General features: G+C 38.8%; 1 protein-coding gene across 2 annotated transcripts in view; it reads left to right on the forward strand.

Annotated features, from left to right (window-relative positions):
• LOC145486784 (uncharacterized) overlaps positions 1–16,149 on the forward strand; it is an 81,043-nt gene that overhangs the window by 32,982 nt on the left and 31,912 nt on the right. For both annotated transcript variants that reach the window (XM_081465494.1, XM_081465495.1), the window contains exons 27-43: positions 661–705; positions 1,223–1,276; positions 2,094–2,147; positions 2,514–2,567; positions 3,090–3,143; positions 3,903–3,956; positions 4,795–4,839; positions 5,514–5,558; positions 6,017–6,070; positions 8,502–8,555; positions 9,030–9,083; positions 10,160–10,213; positions 10,643–10,696; positions 11,370–11,423; positions 12,374–12,427; positions 13,278–13,331; positions 14,805–14,858. In XM_081465494.1, coding sequence (XP_081321620.1) covers positions 661–705; positions 1,223–1,276; positions 2,094–2,147; positions 2,514–2,567; positions 3,090–3,143; positions 3,903–3,956; positions 4,795–4,839; positions 5,514–5,558; positions 6,017–6,070; positions 8,502–8,555; positions 9,030–9,083; positions 10,160–10,213; positions 10,643–10,696; positions 11,370–11,423; positions 12,374–12,427; positions 13,278–13,331; positions 14,805–14,858 — 891 coding nt within the window. The remainder of the gene's footprint in view (positions 1–660; positions 706–1,222; positions 1,277–2,093; positions 2,148–2,513; positions 2,568–3,089; positions 3,144–3,902; positions 3,957–4,794; positions 4,840–5,513; positions 5,559–6,016; positions 6,071–8,501; positions 8,556–9,029; positions 9,084–10,159; positions 10,214–10,642; positions 10,697–11,369; positions 11,424–12,373; positions 12,428–13,277; positions 13,332–14,804; positions 14,859–16,149) is intronic.

Genomic DNA, 16,149 nt, shown 5'->3' on the forward strand with positions numbered 1-16,149 from the left:
TTTTTGTGGAGGGGAAAGTAGATTCGAAGCTCATTAATAGAGGTTAACGTTTTGAGCTTTTCCTGTGTCGTGACCATTAAGCCAATTTTATCATTCTAAATTGCTTTCAATGTTAGAGCTATTTGCGATATCCATGGGTAGGAATATTGAAGTGTATACTTTACATTATTAAAAACTCGATCATTGGATAATGCAGTTCAAGAGTTTTCATTGGCTTAGGCATCGTGGTATTTGAACCATTATACCATGCTCTACAATTATGATTAAGTGTAGGTGTAATTTTTTGGGCGTTTTTATTTTTTAGTTTTCTACATCTATATTTTTTTATTTGGGGGGTGGGGGGTGGGGGTGCATTTTTAATAAACATTTATTCCACTCCCGCTTGTTGGATATAAGATGGTTATAGCCAACGGGCGAGGTGCGTTGCGCCTCGTTGGCCATCTACCGTCGCATATCCAATGCGCGTTCGTGGAATAATCGTTAAATATTCAATGAGGTCCTGTAATACTACAGTATATCTGTGGTACATGAATGCTTAGCCAGTCTGTTGGATTCCTGGCCAGAATATATCATTCTGGTAAAGGGCTGGTTAATTAAGTTTCAAATCAGTTTAAGTTCTTATCATACAACTAATTTCCTTGCCTCTCTTTTTATTTCAAGGGTGTTGATGGAGAGGATGGTAGAAGCGGAATACCCGGAATACCTGTACGTTAATTTTTTATGTGCCATTTGTTGTTTTCGTTTTCCTACCAAGATCTGATATTTCCTACGACTAGTATTGGAGGCTTCATGAATAAAGCCATGGAATGACCCACTACTCACTTCATTGGCTATCAATAACCTGTAATAACAACAGCTTGAGTAGAAATGTATAACCACACCTCAGACAAAATTCAAAGACTGACGGGAAAAAGAAATGGCACACGTACTGCATACTGTTGTACTTTGTCAGATATGGAGATCAAGGCATACTAGATATATGGTACTAGCTACGATCAGGGTGTACGTGTGGTACCAATTTTGCTAACTCAAAGTAGCAACCTCCCCCGTGGAATTTTCTGAAAGGAAAATATAGGGAAAGGCTGCTTAATAGCGCTAAAACGAAAATCAAGAAAGGAGGGGGGAGGGGGGGGGGTTCTCTTGGAACACGATGGTGTTCTATTAGTATATGCCTAGAACTTTGTTTTGTTACTGAAAATAAGATGTGTACTTTTTATCGCAGGGTCCACAGGGAGTTGCAGGAGCAATGGGTTTCAATGGCCCCAAAGGAGTAGAGGTGTGTTTTATTTTCTTGTACTTAGTTAACGTATAGTAGTAAAAAGCTGGATCATTGGTTAATGTGATTCAAGAGTTATCTTTGGCTTAGCCATCATGGTATGTGAGCCATTATACCATGCTCTATAAATATGGTCAAGCGCACGCGTAAGTTTTTGTGGGCGTTTTTATTTTTATTTTATCTTAGTTTTCTATATGTTGGGGGCGATTTGAATAAAACAGTTATTCCATCCGCCTTTGTTAGATATGAGATGATTTTTGCCAACTTTGGGGCTACGTGCCTCATTACCTATCTACCATCTTCATGTTCAACACGTGCTTGTGGAATAATTGTTAATTATAGGGGCCAGGGATGTTTGAGTTACCACCGTAAGTAACCTGTATTGTATGTAACTTAAGTAGATGTGTGTTTCTGCAAACAATGTACGTGTTGAATTGTAAGTAGAGTATAGTATTGTTAGTAGCGTAAGTAACCCACCTTGTAAGTAAGTGAATAAATGAAAGTACTGTAGTAGAGAGTTGTTTGTGGCGTAAGTAACACGCACTGAAAGTAAATAAATGTAATTATGAGCTTCGCAATGGAAAAAGAAACATATTTTAATTAAATATTCAAATAAAAATTCAAGGATGCACATGAAATGGGTTGGTGTTGGAGTATCAGTCTGTCACTCATATCAGGTGGTAACAAAATCTCAAAAAATGCATAGCACTTAAATGCCATAATGCCCAGTAATGAACTGTACAACAGTTACTTTGCCAAGCTCTGTGAGTGACATGTTTTAGTGATTAGGAATGTTGGCAAAACCTTGTAATTGCAGGGTAATCCTGGAAGAGAAGGAAATCGGGGATTACCTGGAGACATGGGTAACAAGGTAACTGATGTCAAATTACTTTTTCTGTTATTTGAGGCATGGCTTTGTTAATTATGTGTGTTACTACTGAACCGGCTAACTTTGAGATTGTTTGTCGGGTCAGATTTAAATTATTGTTATGGAGTTTTTGTTTCGTAATAGAATTCATTTTATGTCAGGTGTATATATTCTATATACACCTGGCATAAGGAGACAGTTACTCGCAGTCTCGCAGTCTCGCAAACCATGTCTTTAAACTATGAAGACTCATTCCTAGGCATACACGTGTCGCTTTCTGGTTCTTAGGGTGTCTGTTTATAGGTCATCATCTCAACACTATTAAACTCCTCAGGTGATGAACTGCTTCTGTTACTGTTTCTTTATTAGGGTGAACGAGGTGCCACAGGTGAACCTGGAAAACCAGGCGCCCCAGGACTTGCGGTAATTTCAACATTTCCAATTTAATAATGACTAAGTGTTGTTCTCACACACTGAATGCCATTTGTCTGCCACAAATGACAATGCAACAGCACTTAATTGACATTTCTATCAACATCACAACGATAACAGAATCGGAGTCAACAACAGGTAAAAACTACCCAAATGTTGATACACTTCTATAAACTTTAGGCAAGAACTCACTGAGGGGTGGGAGGGTGGGAAAACTGTTGCACTCTCCGGCAAGAAAAGAAAAACTGAATCACATGACGGAGCGTGAAACTGACATCCTGGTTCGTACCCAGGTCCCCATTCAGTGTGAGAGAACTTTGTTTCCTGCCTCTTTCACAAACTCAGCCGGCGGGAAAAACATTTCATTCATTGCTTTAGTTCCATTCCTGTAACATATGAGCAATTTGATTTGTCAATCTCATAGCACGTATTGTTTTATGAATGTCAACATGTACGCATACAACCAATGAATGGCGTGGAGAATAATCCCGTGATTCTTTGATTCCTCTCTAGGGTAGACAAGGTGACAGAGGAGATATGGGAATGCAAGGAAGCCAAGGAGCTGCGGTGTGTGGCAGGGCTTGAATTTAACCTTAAGTTGCTTAGCAAATAATTAGTTTTTGCAGGAATTGTTTCCACTACCAGACAAATATAAGCCACCAGGATTTTTTAACGCTATTAACATTTTCTTTTACTATTTTGCCCTTTTAAATCCGGAATCAACTTAAAACTATGCAAGAAATCGATTGGAATTAAGCAATTTCGTTTAATTTTGTTGTGGTAATTTGTAGTATTATTGTATGGCTTGCTAACTCCAACAATTTTCATCCGATTTTGTAAGTCGTCTTAGGTACATTGTATGATCGCCTAATTGATAAAAACGTCGTTGAAGTTTATTTTAACACCACTGCATTCAAATAGTCTTGTGGAGAAATAATAAGATGCCAATACAAATCTTAGGTATGTGAACATCACAATTTATATCCCAGGCACATATTGGAGTTAGTTTGACAATTTGTACGATTTGTTTGGACAAAGATCCTGTGTTTACACCTAGCAAGGTTTAGGCACAGAAACACAGAAATCTTATGGTAACATTTTATTTGCAAGTTGCTTTATGCTATCAAAAGCAAGCAAATTAGAGGTGCTGGAAAGCATTGTGCTGTGCTCCTCTGATTCACGGATTTGTTAAAAGAGTCGCATTTTCATATGTGCAGCTTTTTCCAGTCAACTGTGGTATTACCTGGGATGTTTGACATTTATCAAAAATATATTTATAATTACACTTATAATTACATAATTATGATAATTTATTTTTCTTTTAAGGGACCCCCTGGAAACCAAGGACCCCCTGGTGCACCTGGCAGAGTGGGAAATCCCGTAAGTTACCATGGTTACCATATCTTATTAATTAAAAGTAACTTCGTATGGAGGAAATCTGCTCATTCCTCTTGGTGTTTGGTGTATTCGTTTGACATTTCTTCCTTGTTGCTTTTATAACACCATTTTATATGCTCAACCTGTGTTACTATTCACTAGTTAACGTCTTTAATCAGAGTTCACGAGTTACTAATCATGAAACTACTGATGCCAACCACAAGATCTTTTTGACGATTGGCAACTTGGTCACAAGTGGCAATTACATCAATTATGAAGTCCATGCTTTTGGAGAAATTCTGTGTAAAAGATTATTCCTAATTTCCTTCTAGAATATGTGACAGCGCTCCAACAATCTGGAGATCACTAGCAGTAGTGTCGAGAACGCTACACGTACCTTTCATTCAAGGGAAAATTTTCTCTGTCTTTTTTAGATGTCAGCAATTCCATGTTTTAGCCACCGCAATATGAACAAGAAACTGCGCCTCTTTCAAAGCCTTGTAAATAGCTCCCAATAACAAAATTTGGTTTTCAAATGTTGTTTGAAAAGCTGCCCCATAACTGTTGAAATGTACTTGGGGAATTGCAAAATCCCAATGGGAACACGCAACATTCATACGAGACTTGAATCGTACGTACATCGTTCTACCTGGTGTGTGTATTACTAGTGGCCTAAGATGTGAAATGATTCCTAACTTTAAAAGGCCAATTTCAGCCTCTCCCTTTTTAAAAAAAACTTACTCCTTTCTCTATATATTTTTTATTTTGTGGGAATGTGATCACTGGTTTAACCAGTTCTAGTGTTTGTGGTTTTTTTTGATATGCTTGTTCTTACACTTAGGGATTTCCTGGAACACGAGGCAAAGATGGTACACCTGGATTACGGGTAAACATGTTTTCTTGCTTAGTGTACTACTAACAGTTGACTGATTTGATCTTAAGAAGCCTTTTATAAGACAGCGTTGTTGAAAATCCTAAATACATGAAGTAACTGCTATTTCCATGTTCAAGTTTAATGATTATTGGTATTAACCCAAAGGTGTCATATTAAAGAATGATATTGCCAAGGTTAGGAAGTGGTCAGTATTTTTTTGGTTTATTCCTTTGGATGTTAGTGCTTAAGTTTACCTAAAGTAGCAATTATTGTAAATACGTAATCGTACCCTTATTGGTTTGCTTTGGCAGCATATCAGGCTTGTTTGGTCTCGCCATGTTTATTTTGGCCCAACTACGTCTCACCAAAATGCGGACCTTTTCTCAACCAAACTCGCTTGATATACCGTCTAAGTGTACCAAAAGGTACGATTAGGTTGAAATGTTGCCCTGAAAGTATCAAGTTGTAAAGAGTTAGGTTAGGGTTGGGATTTAGGTTACAAAAACAAAAGATGAGAAGAACTGGGGGTCCCACAAGTGACTGCAGGACGAGACTTCTTCTGGAATTCCTTTTGTCTCTTAAGTGACCAATACTACACGCACCTGTACACCTCAGACATTGGTTAGGATCTACTTTTGATGACATTGCATCTTATCAATTAATCAAATGGTAAATTTATTTTTTAGGGTGAACGTGGGCCCGGAGGAGAGCAAGGCCCGACTGGCGCATCGGTAAATATATTAAAATTGTAATCACACTACACGTGTGATTGGCTAATAATGTCATGGTATTTTATCCAAACGTTTGTGATACCTTGAGCCCTTAGGCAGGTGTAATTTTGACAAAGGTATTGGTTTCTAAATAAACTTTTGGGCTGTTCGTCAGGCAAGTAAAACACTTAGTTATTCATCAACTGCAAGTTTACTGTTTATTAACCGCTGTAATGAGTTTTTGCATGAACCTGACGTTTCGTGCTTCCGACGAAGGCCTAGCGTTCAAATTGTAACTCTCTTGCTGGCCTTAAATGGTTTTATATTAAAAGTATTGGGGCAAATGGGTGGCAATTACCAAAAATTAACTTGTTCATCACTTTATGTTTTTTCAAAGATGAAGGTATGGGATGACATGTAATTAATCACCATAGTTGTTTCTAGGTATGAGAAATGACATTGTGGCTGTTACTTCATAGGGTCCTGTGGGCCGTGAAGGCGAGAGTGGCTTACCTGGAGTTGACGGATTAGCGGTTGGTTTCGCTCATACTTGTTTAGGCATAACACAAAAAGGAGACATGTGGTCTCTGAAGAACTTGTACTTGACTTAGCTTATGCAAAGAAAGCTCTCTTGCGTTTTGGTTGCCCTTTTGTAAAGAATGTGACCAGTGGTTTTGTCGTGACTGTCTTTGAAGGTGTTAAGGAAATTATCCCGGTGATGTAAAACAAGGACATACTGATCGCATTTACAAATAAATGGCTTTGAAACACAAATTGTGTTAACAAATGAGAATGAGATACCAGCGCTAGCATCTTCAAGAGAGCTTCCTAAAAAAGAGTTCAAAGCTAAACTTCATTCCTTTCTGATAGGTATCCTAGAACTGCACAATGATTACGGTGATATTCCCCAAATCACTGCAGCCTGAACAAAATACAAATGTTAAGTCTCATGACATTGTAGATATCTTCTCTCAACTTGCCAAAAAATGTTTGATGCCAAAGAGTTTTCCTATTCACGTCGTGGACTCTTAAAAAGTAACGTAAATTTTTCGCTTCCCTAGTTGTTTGTTGTTATTTTGTTATTTAAGTAATCTCATGATAACTGATCTGTACGGGTCCGCAAATGATCCCGGACCGGAAATGATCCCCGATAGGGACCGCAAATGATCTCGACTACAAAATAAGGAATGGCATGGATGGTGGGAAGATGTGGATAGGGAATTGGCGTAGGTGAATACCGATGTGTTTATTAAAGCCATCTTATTATACTGGCTTACAACTTGCTTTTTTTTCATACTTTCGACTAAATTTTGTTTCTAACTACGATGTTATGCATATCACTACTCAATCATCAAAACACGACTTGACTTGCATTTCTTTGCAATTCTCAGTAAAATTATGATCAGTGCAACATACGCTACATATCCTCCTTTGTTAAACATTGATATTTTGGTGTTATAGTTAAATCACATTTTATCAGCCATTAACGCCACTCGTCTTAAGTTTTCAACTAAAATCTAACCATGAAGCAACTATTACAGAAGAACAGAAGACGCTGTCACCTAAGTAGACCCATAAGCCTACAACGCTTCATCACTCTGTAAAACACCTAGTGTGTAGCACTGGAAATTTGAACAAATTTATTTTGTAATTTTTCCTTGGTCGTATTTTGGCTTTAATTCCTCGGAAATGACTACTTGAGTATTATAAGAAGCCAAAATTCCAAGCTACAGTTATGAATATCAGCTTCATGACCATGCAAGCAAGGCCAAGGCTTGCACTTCGTTTTGACAATTAGCTGTTTGATAGATGTTTGATACTATCGCCACCGGAATTTCGAGAATGTTTACAAGTATGTGTTTTTCTAAGACTTTTAATTTAATAGATCGTCTTCACGTGACGTGTTTTTATCCTCATCAGGTATAAGAGGCGGTATATTTATATCTGTTTACAATTAGCGTGCTTCGTTTGGAAACCAGAGCATTTTGAATTTCAGGGTTATGGAGGTTGCGTGACACAAGGCTACGATCGAGTTTGTTGAAAAAAATATACTTATCTCATCATTTTGAGCCTTTTTAGAAGTTAGAGCATTAGGAAAAGTAGTTATGTAAATGCTTGTTTGTTTAGTTCTGATAATCAGTCGCCTAGAAAGCCAAAGTAAGTTCCAGATGTTTACACTATATTCCGGCCGCCATATTGGTGTACCACGGATGTACACCAACAAGGCGTTTTCTTACTGGGCCCTGTAAATTTCTGGGAAACATTTACGACGAATATCTGAAGCTTGGGGAAACGCACAGACCTAAAACTTGGAAAGTGCCTTATTTAGTTATCTTGTATAGAGTACATCACAATTTCTTAGCTTTTTTCCATTGGTTGGTTTTCAATTTTATTGTTTTTTTTTTTATTGCGTGACAGTGAAAACGATCTGTACCCTTCGAAGAACAAAACAGCAACTGTGGAATATTTTTTTGTAAGATGATAAAACATGTTTTTTTAGCTCATAATTTTTGTACATGTTCTCACCTTCCGCTGGAAAAAATCCATGCCATTTCTATTTTTTGATCGGGATCATTTGCGGTCCAATATGGGGATCATTTCCGGTCCGGGATCATTTGCAGTTCAGTCTGGGAATCAGTTGCGGTCCGGGATCATTTGCGGACCCGTACAGATCCGCCTAGATTAGCCGAATGCTACCAACGGATCTATCAAAACTTGTATTATAGGAGTTCAGTCTCCGCTCTAACAGGGAAATCAGACTTGACACTACGCACACGGCTAGAACCTTCAAATTCTGCGCGTCAAAGGCTTTTAACTCCTTGCCAGTGCCTGCCTCACTTAGATTCTGCGATAATATACACGAGTTCAATCGCCAGGCTAAGGGAAAGCTGAATAATTTATTATTATTAAATTAAATTAAGGTTAGATTCCAGTCATCACTATTTGCCTATTTTTCTCCTGCAGGGTGACAGAGGGGCGCCTGGAGGTCCTGGCCCACAGGGCTCTGAGGGGGGACCGGTAAGGCGACAGTCGTGACTCTCTGATTTTATAAAAAAAACATACTCACTGGTGCAGAATGTTACTGTTTTCTCCAGCTAGAAAAGTAGTGTGACGCTTAGTACTGGAAACCATATTGTACTAGCTTATAATTACTTCTTATGGTTGTGAAAAATTCGACGATTCGTTTTATTTCAAAATTTTTGGATGCGCTACATTGCGTGGACGTAAGACACCTCGAAAGGTATACGGTAACCTAATATTTGAATCTTCTTCAATCAAATAATGACAGTGATAATTACAGAATTTTGGAAAAAAAAAGACTGTAGATTGATTGGTCCTAACTTTAACTTGACGCAGAATTAGGAGTACGAAACATCACGCTTCAGATGTGACTGTTGCAGGCACACAAGCACAGTATTTTTGTACTTATTATTTTGGAGGTGATGCATGCTACATGTTATGCTGTACAAATTAAATTCTTTTTCCTTGAAGGGTTTACCTGGTTTACCTGGTCCGGCTGGATTTTCTGGATCCAAGGGTGAATATGTAAGTTCTTCTTTGTTTTTTCTCAGATGATTAGCGTAGATATTTGTCGGCACTAAGATAGAGCGGTTTTCATTTGAGTGTCAAAACTAATTAGACAATTACTTTGGTTTTGGTTTTGGTTTTACTGCGGTTTGAGTTTGGCCGAGTAGTCTAATTGGTATGTAATTGGTTTGGTTTTGGTTTTACAACACTCAATTGAAAACCGCTCTATTAGGAGTGCTTGGTATTTATGACGAAGGTGTAACTAAGCAATTTTGTTTGTTTCCGAAACGTTTAAAGAGAAACACTTTTATAGCCAGTCTTTCCCTGCATCAAGTTCGGTATATTTACGCACAGAAAATATTTGATTTATCCTTGCTCATGCTTTACCTTACATCGTGAATTAACTTGTCCCAAATCTGGCCCTGATGTTTGACTGTTGTCATGGAGAGTGAAGGTAGTTGCGTACGACTACAGCACTACAGGTTCACTTTCCATTGTCATCATGGTGTGTTCTGGGGAAGCATCCTTTAACCGCTTTGTAAAAATGAGTGCAAGTGAATTGTTTAAGCAATCTGATTGTAATGATAGTTTAGCATGACATCCCGTAGGAATAGTGTTTCTCTCATAGTTGCTATAATCACTACGGATTCTGAAGTAGAACCTGTAGGAACAGGGTATGATATCAGTGGCACCGTTACTACCTCTTTGTAAGGTGGGGACCCCAAAATGTTTCCGGCCTTAAAGGAGCTCAGTCGTGGTATTTTGAGTTATGCTGGCCACGTACAAAATAACATTTAAATTGACGAAAACCTGAAAATAATAGTTTACTAAGAAAGAAAAACACCAAAGAGATAATAAAGGAACAAGGAGCTTAGAGAAGATTAACACGAATTGCAAACGACGAACTTGAAAAGTTAAGCCTCAGCTTTTCAAGATCTGCAAACCTTGACGTAGCTCCTTGAAGTAATTTCCCCAGAAAGAGAAGAGGGAAGGGGGTGCTGAGGGCGGCTCCTTCCTTTGCATCCACCACTTGGTATAACGACAGGATTCTAGTATTACTTTGTTTCAAGTTTGCGTGATATCTTTTTTTTAAGGGTGCAAAAGGTAGACAAGGTCCTGCGGGAGAACCTGGTAAAGATGGCGAGTCGGTGAGTCATAAAGTGAACTAGGGTTTGTTCATGGCAATTCTTCTCCGCTGTTATTGATCACATAGGTGTTCTCTGCCCCCCTCATCAGCTTAAAGTTACTGGTTACTTCTAGATCACAATGGTACAATTGGTGCAATGGCGCAACTGAATTTTTTATCTTTAACTTTTATAAGGTTATTGTAATTTTAAGTAGTAGTAGCAGTTTTAATCTTAAATCATTTTAAACCCTAATGGTACAATTATAATACATTTTTGTTTTATTGGATTTTTTTCATCTTTTAAATCCTTAAATGATATTGGAATTTTAAGTAGAAGTAGTTTAATCTTAATCACAAACATTGTAAAGCGCCATTGAGCTGTGGAAATGAGCGCTATTTAACTTCATGTATTATTATTAAAAATAACAATAACGTGTTTCCTGCAATTTAGGGCAATGACGGTGCTCCTGGATCTGTTGGTGAACCAGGCTTACCAGGGCCTAAGGTGAGGTCTGCAAGACACACACAATAAAATTTACACCACAGAAAAATTTACCCCTGCTTTGCTGTGGTTTTTCTTTAAAAATTTGTAAGGGACGGACGGCTGGTGTAATGCTGAGTGTTGAACTGTTCCAGTTTTAAAGGAGCTACGTAATGGCTTGTGCATCTTGAAAAGTTTAGCCTAAATTTACAAGTTCGTTATTTGTAATCCGTGTTAATCTTCGCCATCTTTCCGTCAATTTAAAGGTTATCTTGCACGGGTCCAAAATAACTAAAACAAGCCATGACGGAGCTCCTTTAAGCACTAGCCAAGGTCATCTGTTGCGTTCTTGGGCAGGAGGTTTTCCTCTGTCTGTGCATCCCTCCCCACAGAAGTACAGAGCAACCTTACAACTACCATGGGGTGATTTACTTGTCACAAACTAGCGTCTTATCAGGGAGAATAATAACACTCGCAGCTCCGTGCTATGGAAACTGGGCTGACCTGGTTCCAAATTCAGTCTTTATCTTACCAATCGTTAAAAATTTCATGAGCAATAAGTGGAGGTGGAGGAGAACGTGAAACGTTACTGTCAATGTTCATTTAATCTTGAATGATTTATTTTTAAGAGTAGGGATTAGACAAATATTGCTACGTTGAAAATAAGTGAGTGTTAACAGTGTCGTGTTTGTGTTAGGGACGGGACGGGACACCCGGACGAGCAGGAAAGCGTGGAGACCGAGGAGCAACTGTAAGATTGTCCGTTACATTTGCTTAAGATTTAAGATGCTAGTTATACGGCTTAAAAGTTCAAAATGAATAGACGTTTTCGACTTATTAACTCATCTTCAGTGCGACGAGTATCGTTGAAGAGCAGGGTTTTTTCCAGACAGAACTCAGGATCGCCGGTAACAGCAACAAACTAATTTATTTCCGTAAGATAACTTCACGGATTTACAGCACTAAGTTTCTTCAAATTTGAATCAATCTCTTTTACAGCAGAACCTCTCGCTCTAATATACATGAGGATTAAAGTTCTAGAAACTTCTATTTGAAACTAAATTAAGTAGTTTGACACAGTTTCTAATCTGAGTAATGACATAAGGATTAGAAAGTGCTGGAATGTTCTTGTACAAATTGGTCACGGCTGAATGACTTCCGGTTCTAGATTGTTCTGGAACTAGACCTAGACAATTTTCCTAACATTCAGTTTACCCTTGTCTCCTGTTGTCATCTCTTACGCGAAACCGCTACCTACATATTTACCTACATATCGTGCGTAACACTGTAGTGCTAAACTCGTGCCTAGTCCTTATTCATGCTGTGCAATTTTTTTTTGGTTTTCACATATAATATTACATGTAAACCAAAAAAATTTTTGCACAGGGCGAAAAGGCCTAGGTACGAGTTTAGCGCTACAGTGTTACGCAGGACTTGTAGGTAGCGGTTTTCCCTGTAAGGTCGCGTAAGAGATGACAACAGGAGACAAAGGTACACTATTTATTCTTTTCATTCCAATATTTACTCTCTTCCAACTCAGCGGAATTGTGGTGCAAAACACTTAGCTACTGCTGTGATTGGCCAATGAAATATAAATTAAATTATGCGACAGTATAATTCTCGAGTTTGTCTGCAAGGTGAAGTGACACCGAGAGAGACTTTCGTAGTGGTAATTTTTGTTCTATTTTAATTTCTTGTCAGGGAAGTCGCGGAGTTACCGGAGCCGTCGGGAGTCCTGGAGTTCCTGGAGCTATGGTTTGTAGAAAGAACAATAACGAAATAGGAGAACAAACTGAACTACTTACCACATTTTACCTTCAAATAACGTCACCACGTAGATTTGTTCAGTACGCCCGTTGGTCCAGACACACTTGCTCATGCTAAATATGCAACGACAGCGTTCAACTCCAAAAGAAAATACGACAAAATTACCCGTCGCGGTTCACGTTCTCCAAAATACGCAGAACTTGGTCATTTCACGTTGTTGTTTTGCAGAAGACGGTCAAGAAATGTACCAATGTTGAAAACGTACCTGCAGAACCATTGTTTTGCTCATTAGAACCTTTTGTTTAAAGACGTTCTCGTTTGGGTCGCCGTCGTGGTTTTGCTGTATTTTAACCCTGAGGAGTATCAAGGCCCCGTCCACACTAGGCCGCAGGAATTTGAAAACGGAAGTTTCACTCTGAAAACGCATCAAATGTTTTCCGTCCACACTACGCCGGAGAATTTAAAAAAAAACACAACAATCAGCGGTCGTTTTGCATTCGTGTTTGAAGAAAACACGGGTAGGGACATACGTGATTTTCGTGAGGTCATCGTTTTCAAAATGAACACTGCTTTCATTGTGTTTCCTGTCTACACGAAAACGAAAAGCCGGTGTGGTTTTCAAATAACTCCGGTTTGAAGAGCGTTTTCGAAAAGCTCCGTTTTCGTGACGGATTAGTGTGGACAACAGGCCTGACCGTAGAAATAGTGTTGCGTTTTCGAATTCCTTCGGCGTAGTGGGGCCTGTGCCTGTAGTCAAGAACCCAAGGTACAGTAAGGTAAGGTTTTGTTATCCCTTGCAATGCTCGTTTTTTTAAACTTAATTTTATGCTCTTTCCAGGGCCCAGCTGGTCCGCAAGGTGCTATTGGACTGCCTGGAAGTCCAGGCGAAAAGGTAAATTTGCCTTTCTTAAGAGGTGCACTGTTATGGCAATGAAAACTAACCTACGTCAATAGCAACTGCATGCACGAGGTCACAAATTCTCAAACTCATTTAAAAAGTCATCAAGTTTAAAACCGTGGTCCAACGGCGCATGATAGTGGATGATAGTTGATTCTTCCCTAACTGTCATCAACTCAGTGTCATTCACCTGGTCAAATGGCCAGATGAAGTTCGTGATAGTTGGCGCTAGTTCACTGACAGTTACGCAAGCAAAGTCGCCTGAGCATGTAGTGCCAGGCTCGCTCCTTTCGCGTGAAGATGTTAGAGAGTGGTAGCTTGTTTTATTGAGATCGTTTGCTGGAGGAATGCACGGAAGACTAGAGACAGAGCGTTGGCGGAAGAGATGACAAAAAGGAGAATAAAAAGGAGAGACGAGAGCGGGTTAAATTGGTGGAAGAAGTGCTAGTGGAAGACACTGCCGGGTACAAGAAAATGTTACGGATGAACTGTGCAACATTTGAGAAAATATTGACCGCTATTTTAAACGAGTTCGACGATTTTCGGGGAAGAGAGCTGACCCGAAAGCTAGCGTGGTCAAACAGGAAAAACTATCATCACTTATCATGTTTGAAGAAGCTCAAAGTTAATGGTAACTGATGATAGTCGATGATCGTACATAATGATGCAAGTGCGCTATAACTCTTATCTGCTCTCATCAACTATCAAGCGCCTTTTGACCAAGGCTTAACCGTGACGGTGATTGGCTGTATGGTCTTAATTTGCGTAGATTTTTTACAGTTTTATTTCTCTGTTTTCCCTTTGAGTATCCATTGAGAATGTATATCAAACGTTTGACCGCATTTCCAAGCACCTAGAAGTTCGTCAAAAATACTCGGCTATGCGTCATGTATTTACTTCTATTCTCGGTGTTTGGAGATGTAGTGAGACACAGTCTTTCGTGTTTGATGTATTATTTGAAATACTCAAATTCTGCTCTTTTGTTACTGATTTTTTTTCTCTTTCATTTCAACCAACCTCTGTCAAACTATACTTTGTGTAAGCAGAATAAGTGGTGCCAAAGGATTTACGTGTTGAAATATCCAATTTGGTATTTAACGAGGAATTTAAATCGGAAAGAAGCTCAGTCACGGTATTTTGGCCACGTACAAAATTACCTTTAAATTGAAGGAAACCTGAAAATAGTAGTTTGCTAAGATAGAAAAACACCAAAGAGATAGTAATAAACCGTAAAGAATCAAGGATGGTTAAGGACGGAGAAGATAAACACGGATAAGCGTGAAAGAGTTGCACTTAACAGGAATGTTGGCAAGTGTACTTGCCCAAGTTAGCCCCCCCCTTTTTTTAATTTATTGTCAAACACTTATAATATTTACAATACATATATGTACATTACTTACAATTCTAAAACAACTACTCTATGCCAATGTCCTGTCATTGAATTATTTTGTTGCAATCTCTTTCCAGGGTCTCAAAGGAGAGCAAGGTGACCTTGGAACAAGAGGAGAGGCCGGGGACATGGTAAGGAATATTTTTTGTAGGTATCTGTCCCTCATTGGAATGTCTTTTTTCCAAGAGTGGGCAGCATCCTACTCTTTCCCTGTGCAACACTGCAGAGAACATAAGTCAAAAAGTCGACAAGTCAGACAACGACAAGGACGATAACAATGATAGATCGTTTTGTGTTTTTATCCATCGACAGGATTTTTTTTTTTATTAAATCCATTTTGAAATCACTGGCTATCCTTGCAATCTGATTGGCTCTCAATGGTACGATTTATTCACGAATCGCACTATTTTTTGCTCTAAATCGCATCTTTTTCTCAGCCATTGAGAATGGGACAGTAAAACAAAACAACAAATCAGATTTCAATATTACTTTAAAGTAAACAATAAAATTTCAGGAAAATGAAAGGCAAAAAACCATTGTGTGGAGAACTTAGCAACTAGTATTGCCAAAACTCTGTTGTTATTGTGTTTTTTTTTCCAAAAAACTTGACGAATGTAATTAATTACAGTTTCTAAATGACGATTATCAGCTCCTTCAGGCTGAACACCAACTTTAATGGAAGTTTCCAACTTTCAGTGTCCATTTTGACGAATATTTTGGCGATTGTTCTTCAACATCTGTTCAAAATCCGTATGATACCGAGTCCAGTAAAACATAAACAAACGAAAACCACACAACAACAAATTCAGGGCCATCTCAAGAAGGTAGATGTTTCCAGGTTTCTGGTAGTTTCAAACGAAGCAACAAAAGAGCTCAACTCTGTCGCTGTGAATAAACATAGTCAAAATACGCCCCGCTCCACAAAACAGTGAATGAATGAACGTCTTACGAAGCTGGTGTTAGTCCCGCCATCTTGGAAATATCTTGAAACAAATGGCGCCGCAAGAACTTGACAAGGTCCTGAGTATTGAGTCCTTCGCCGAGGTCACAAAAAGAAACGGAGATGATAACGAGCTGGACTCCCTTAAAATCATGCCATTAAACGGTATGAAAGAAAAAAAACGTACCATCCACTGGGCATCGTGCACTCGAGGGAGTTGCACAACTCAAAAGAAATCCATCGCAGAATTACGCAGGATGCACCTTCAAATTCCTTCTCCAAAGACAATGAAAAGTCTCAGCCTCAACCACAGAAGAAAGAAAGACCTTCCATCATTGATTCAACCGACGAGAATTGAACTTTTATACCTGAAGCAGACTATTTTCGTTCTGACTTCAAAACCGCTTGTTTCTTTGTCATGCTCGGATGAGTTTTCGTCACATGACATCGTTTTGCATACTAAATGAGACGTAAAGGCGTTT

Source organism: Orbicella franksi, chromosome 5, assembly GCF_964199315.1.
Source record: "Orbicella franksi chromosome 5, jaOrbFran1.1, whole genome shotgun sequence".
Classification (NCBI taxonomy): Eukaryota; Metazoa; Cnidaria; class Anthozoa; order Scleractinia; family Merulinidae; genus Orbicella; species Orbicella franksi.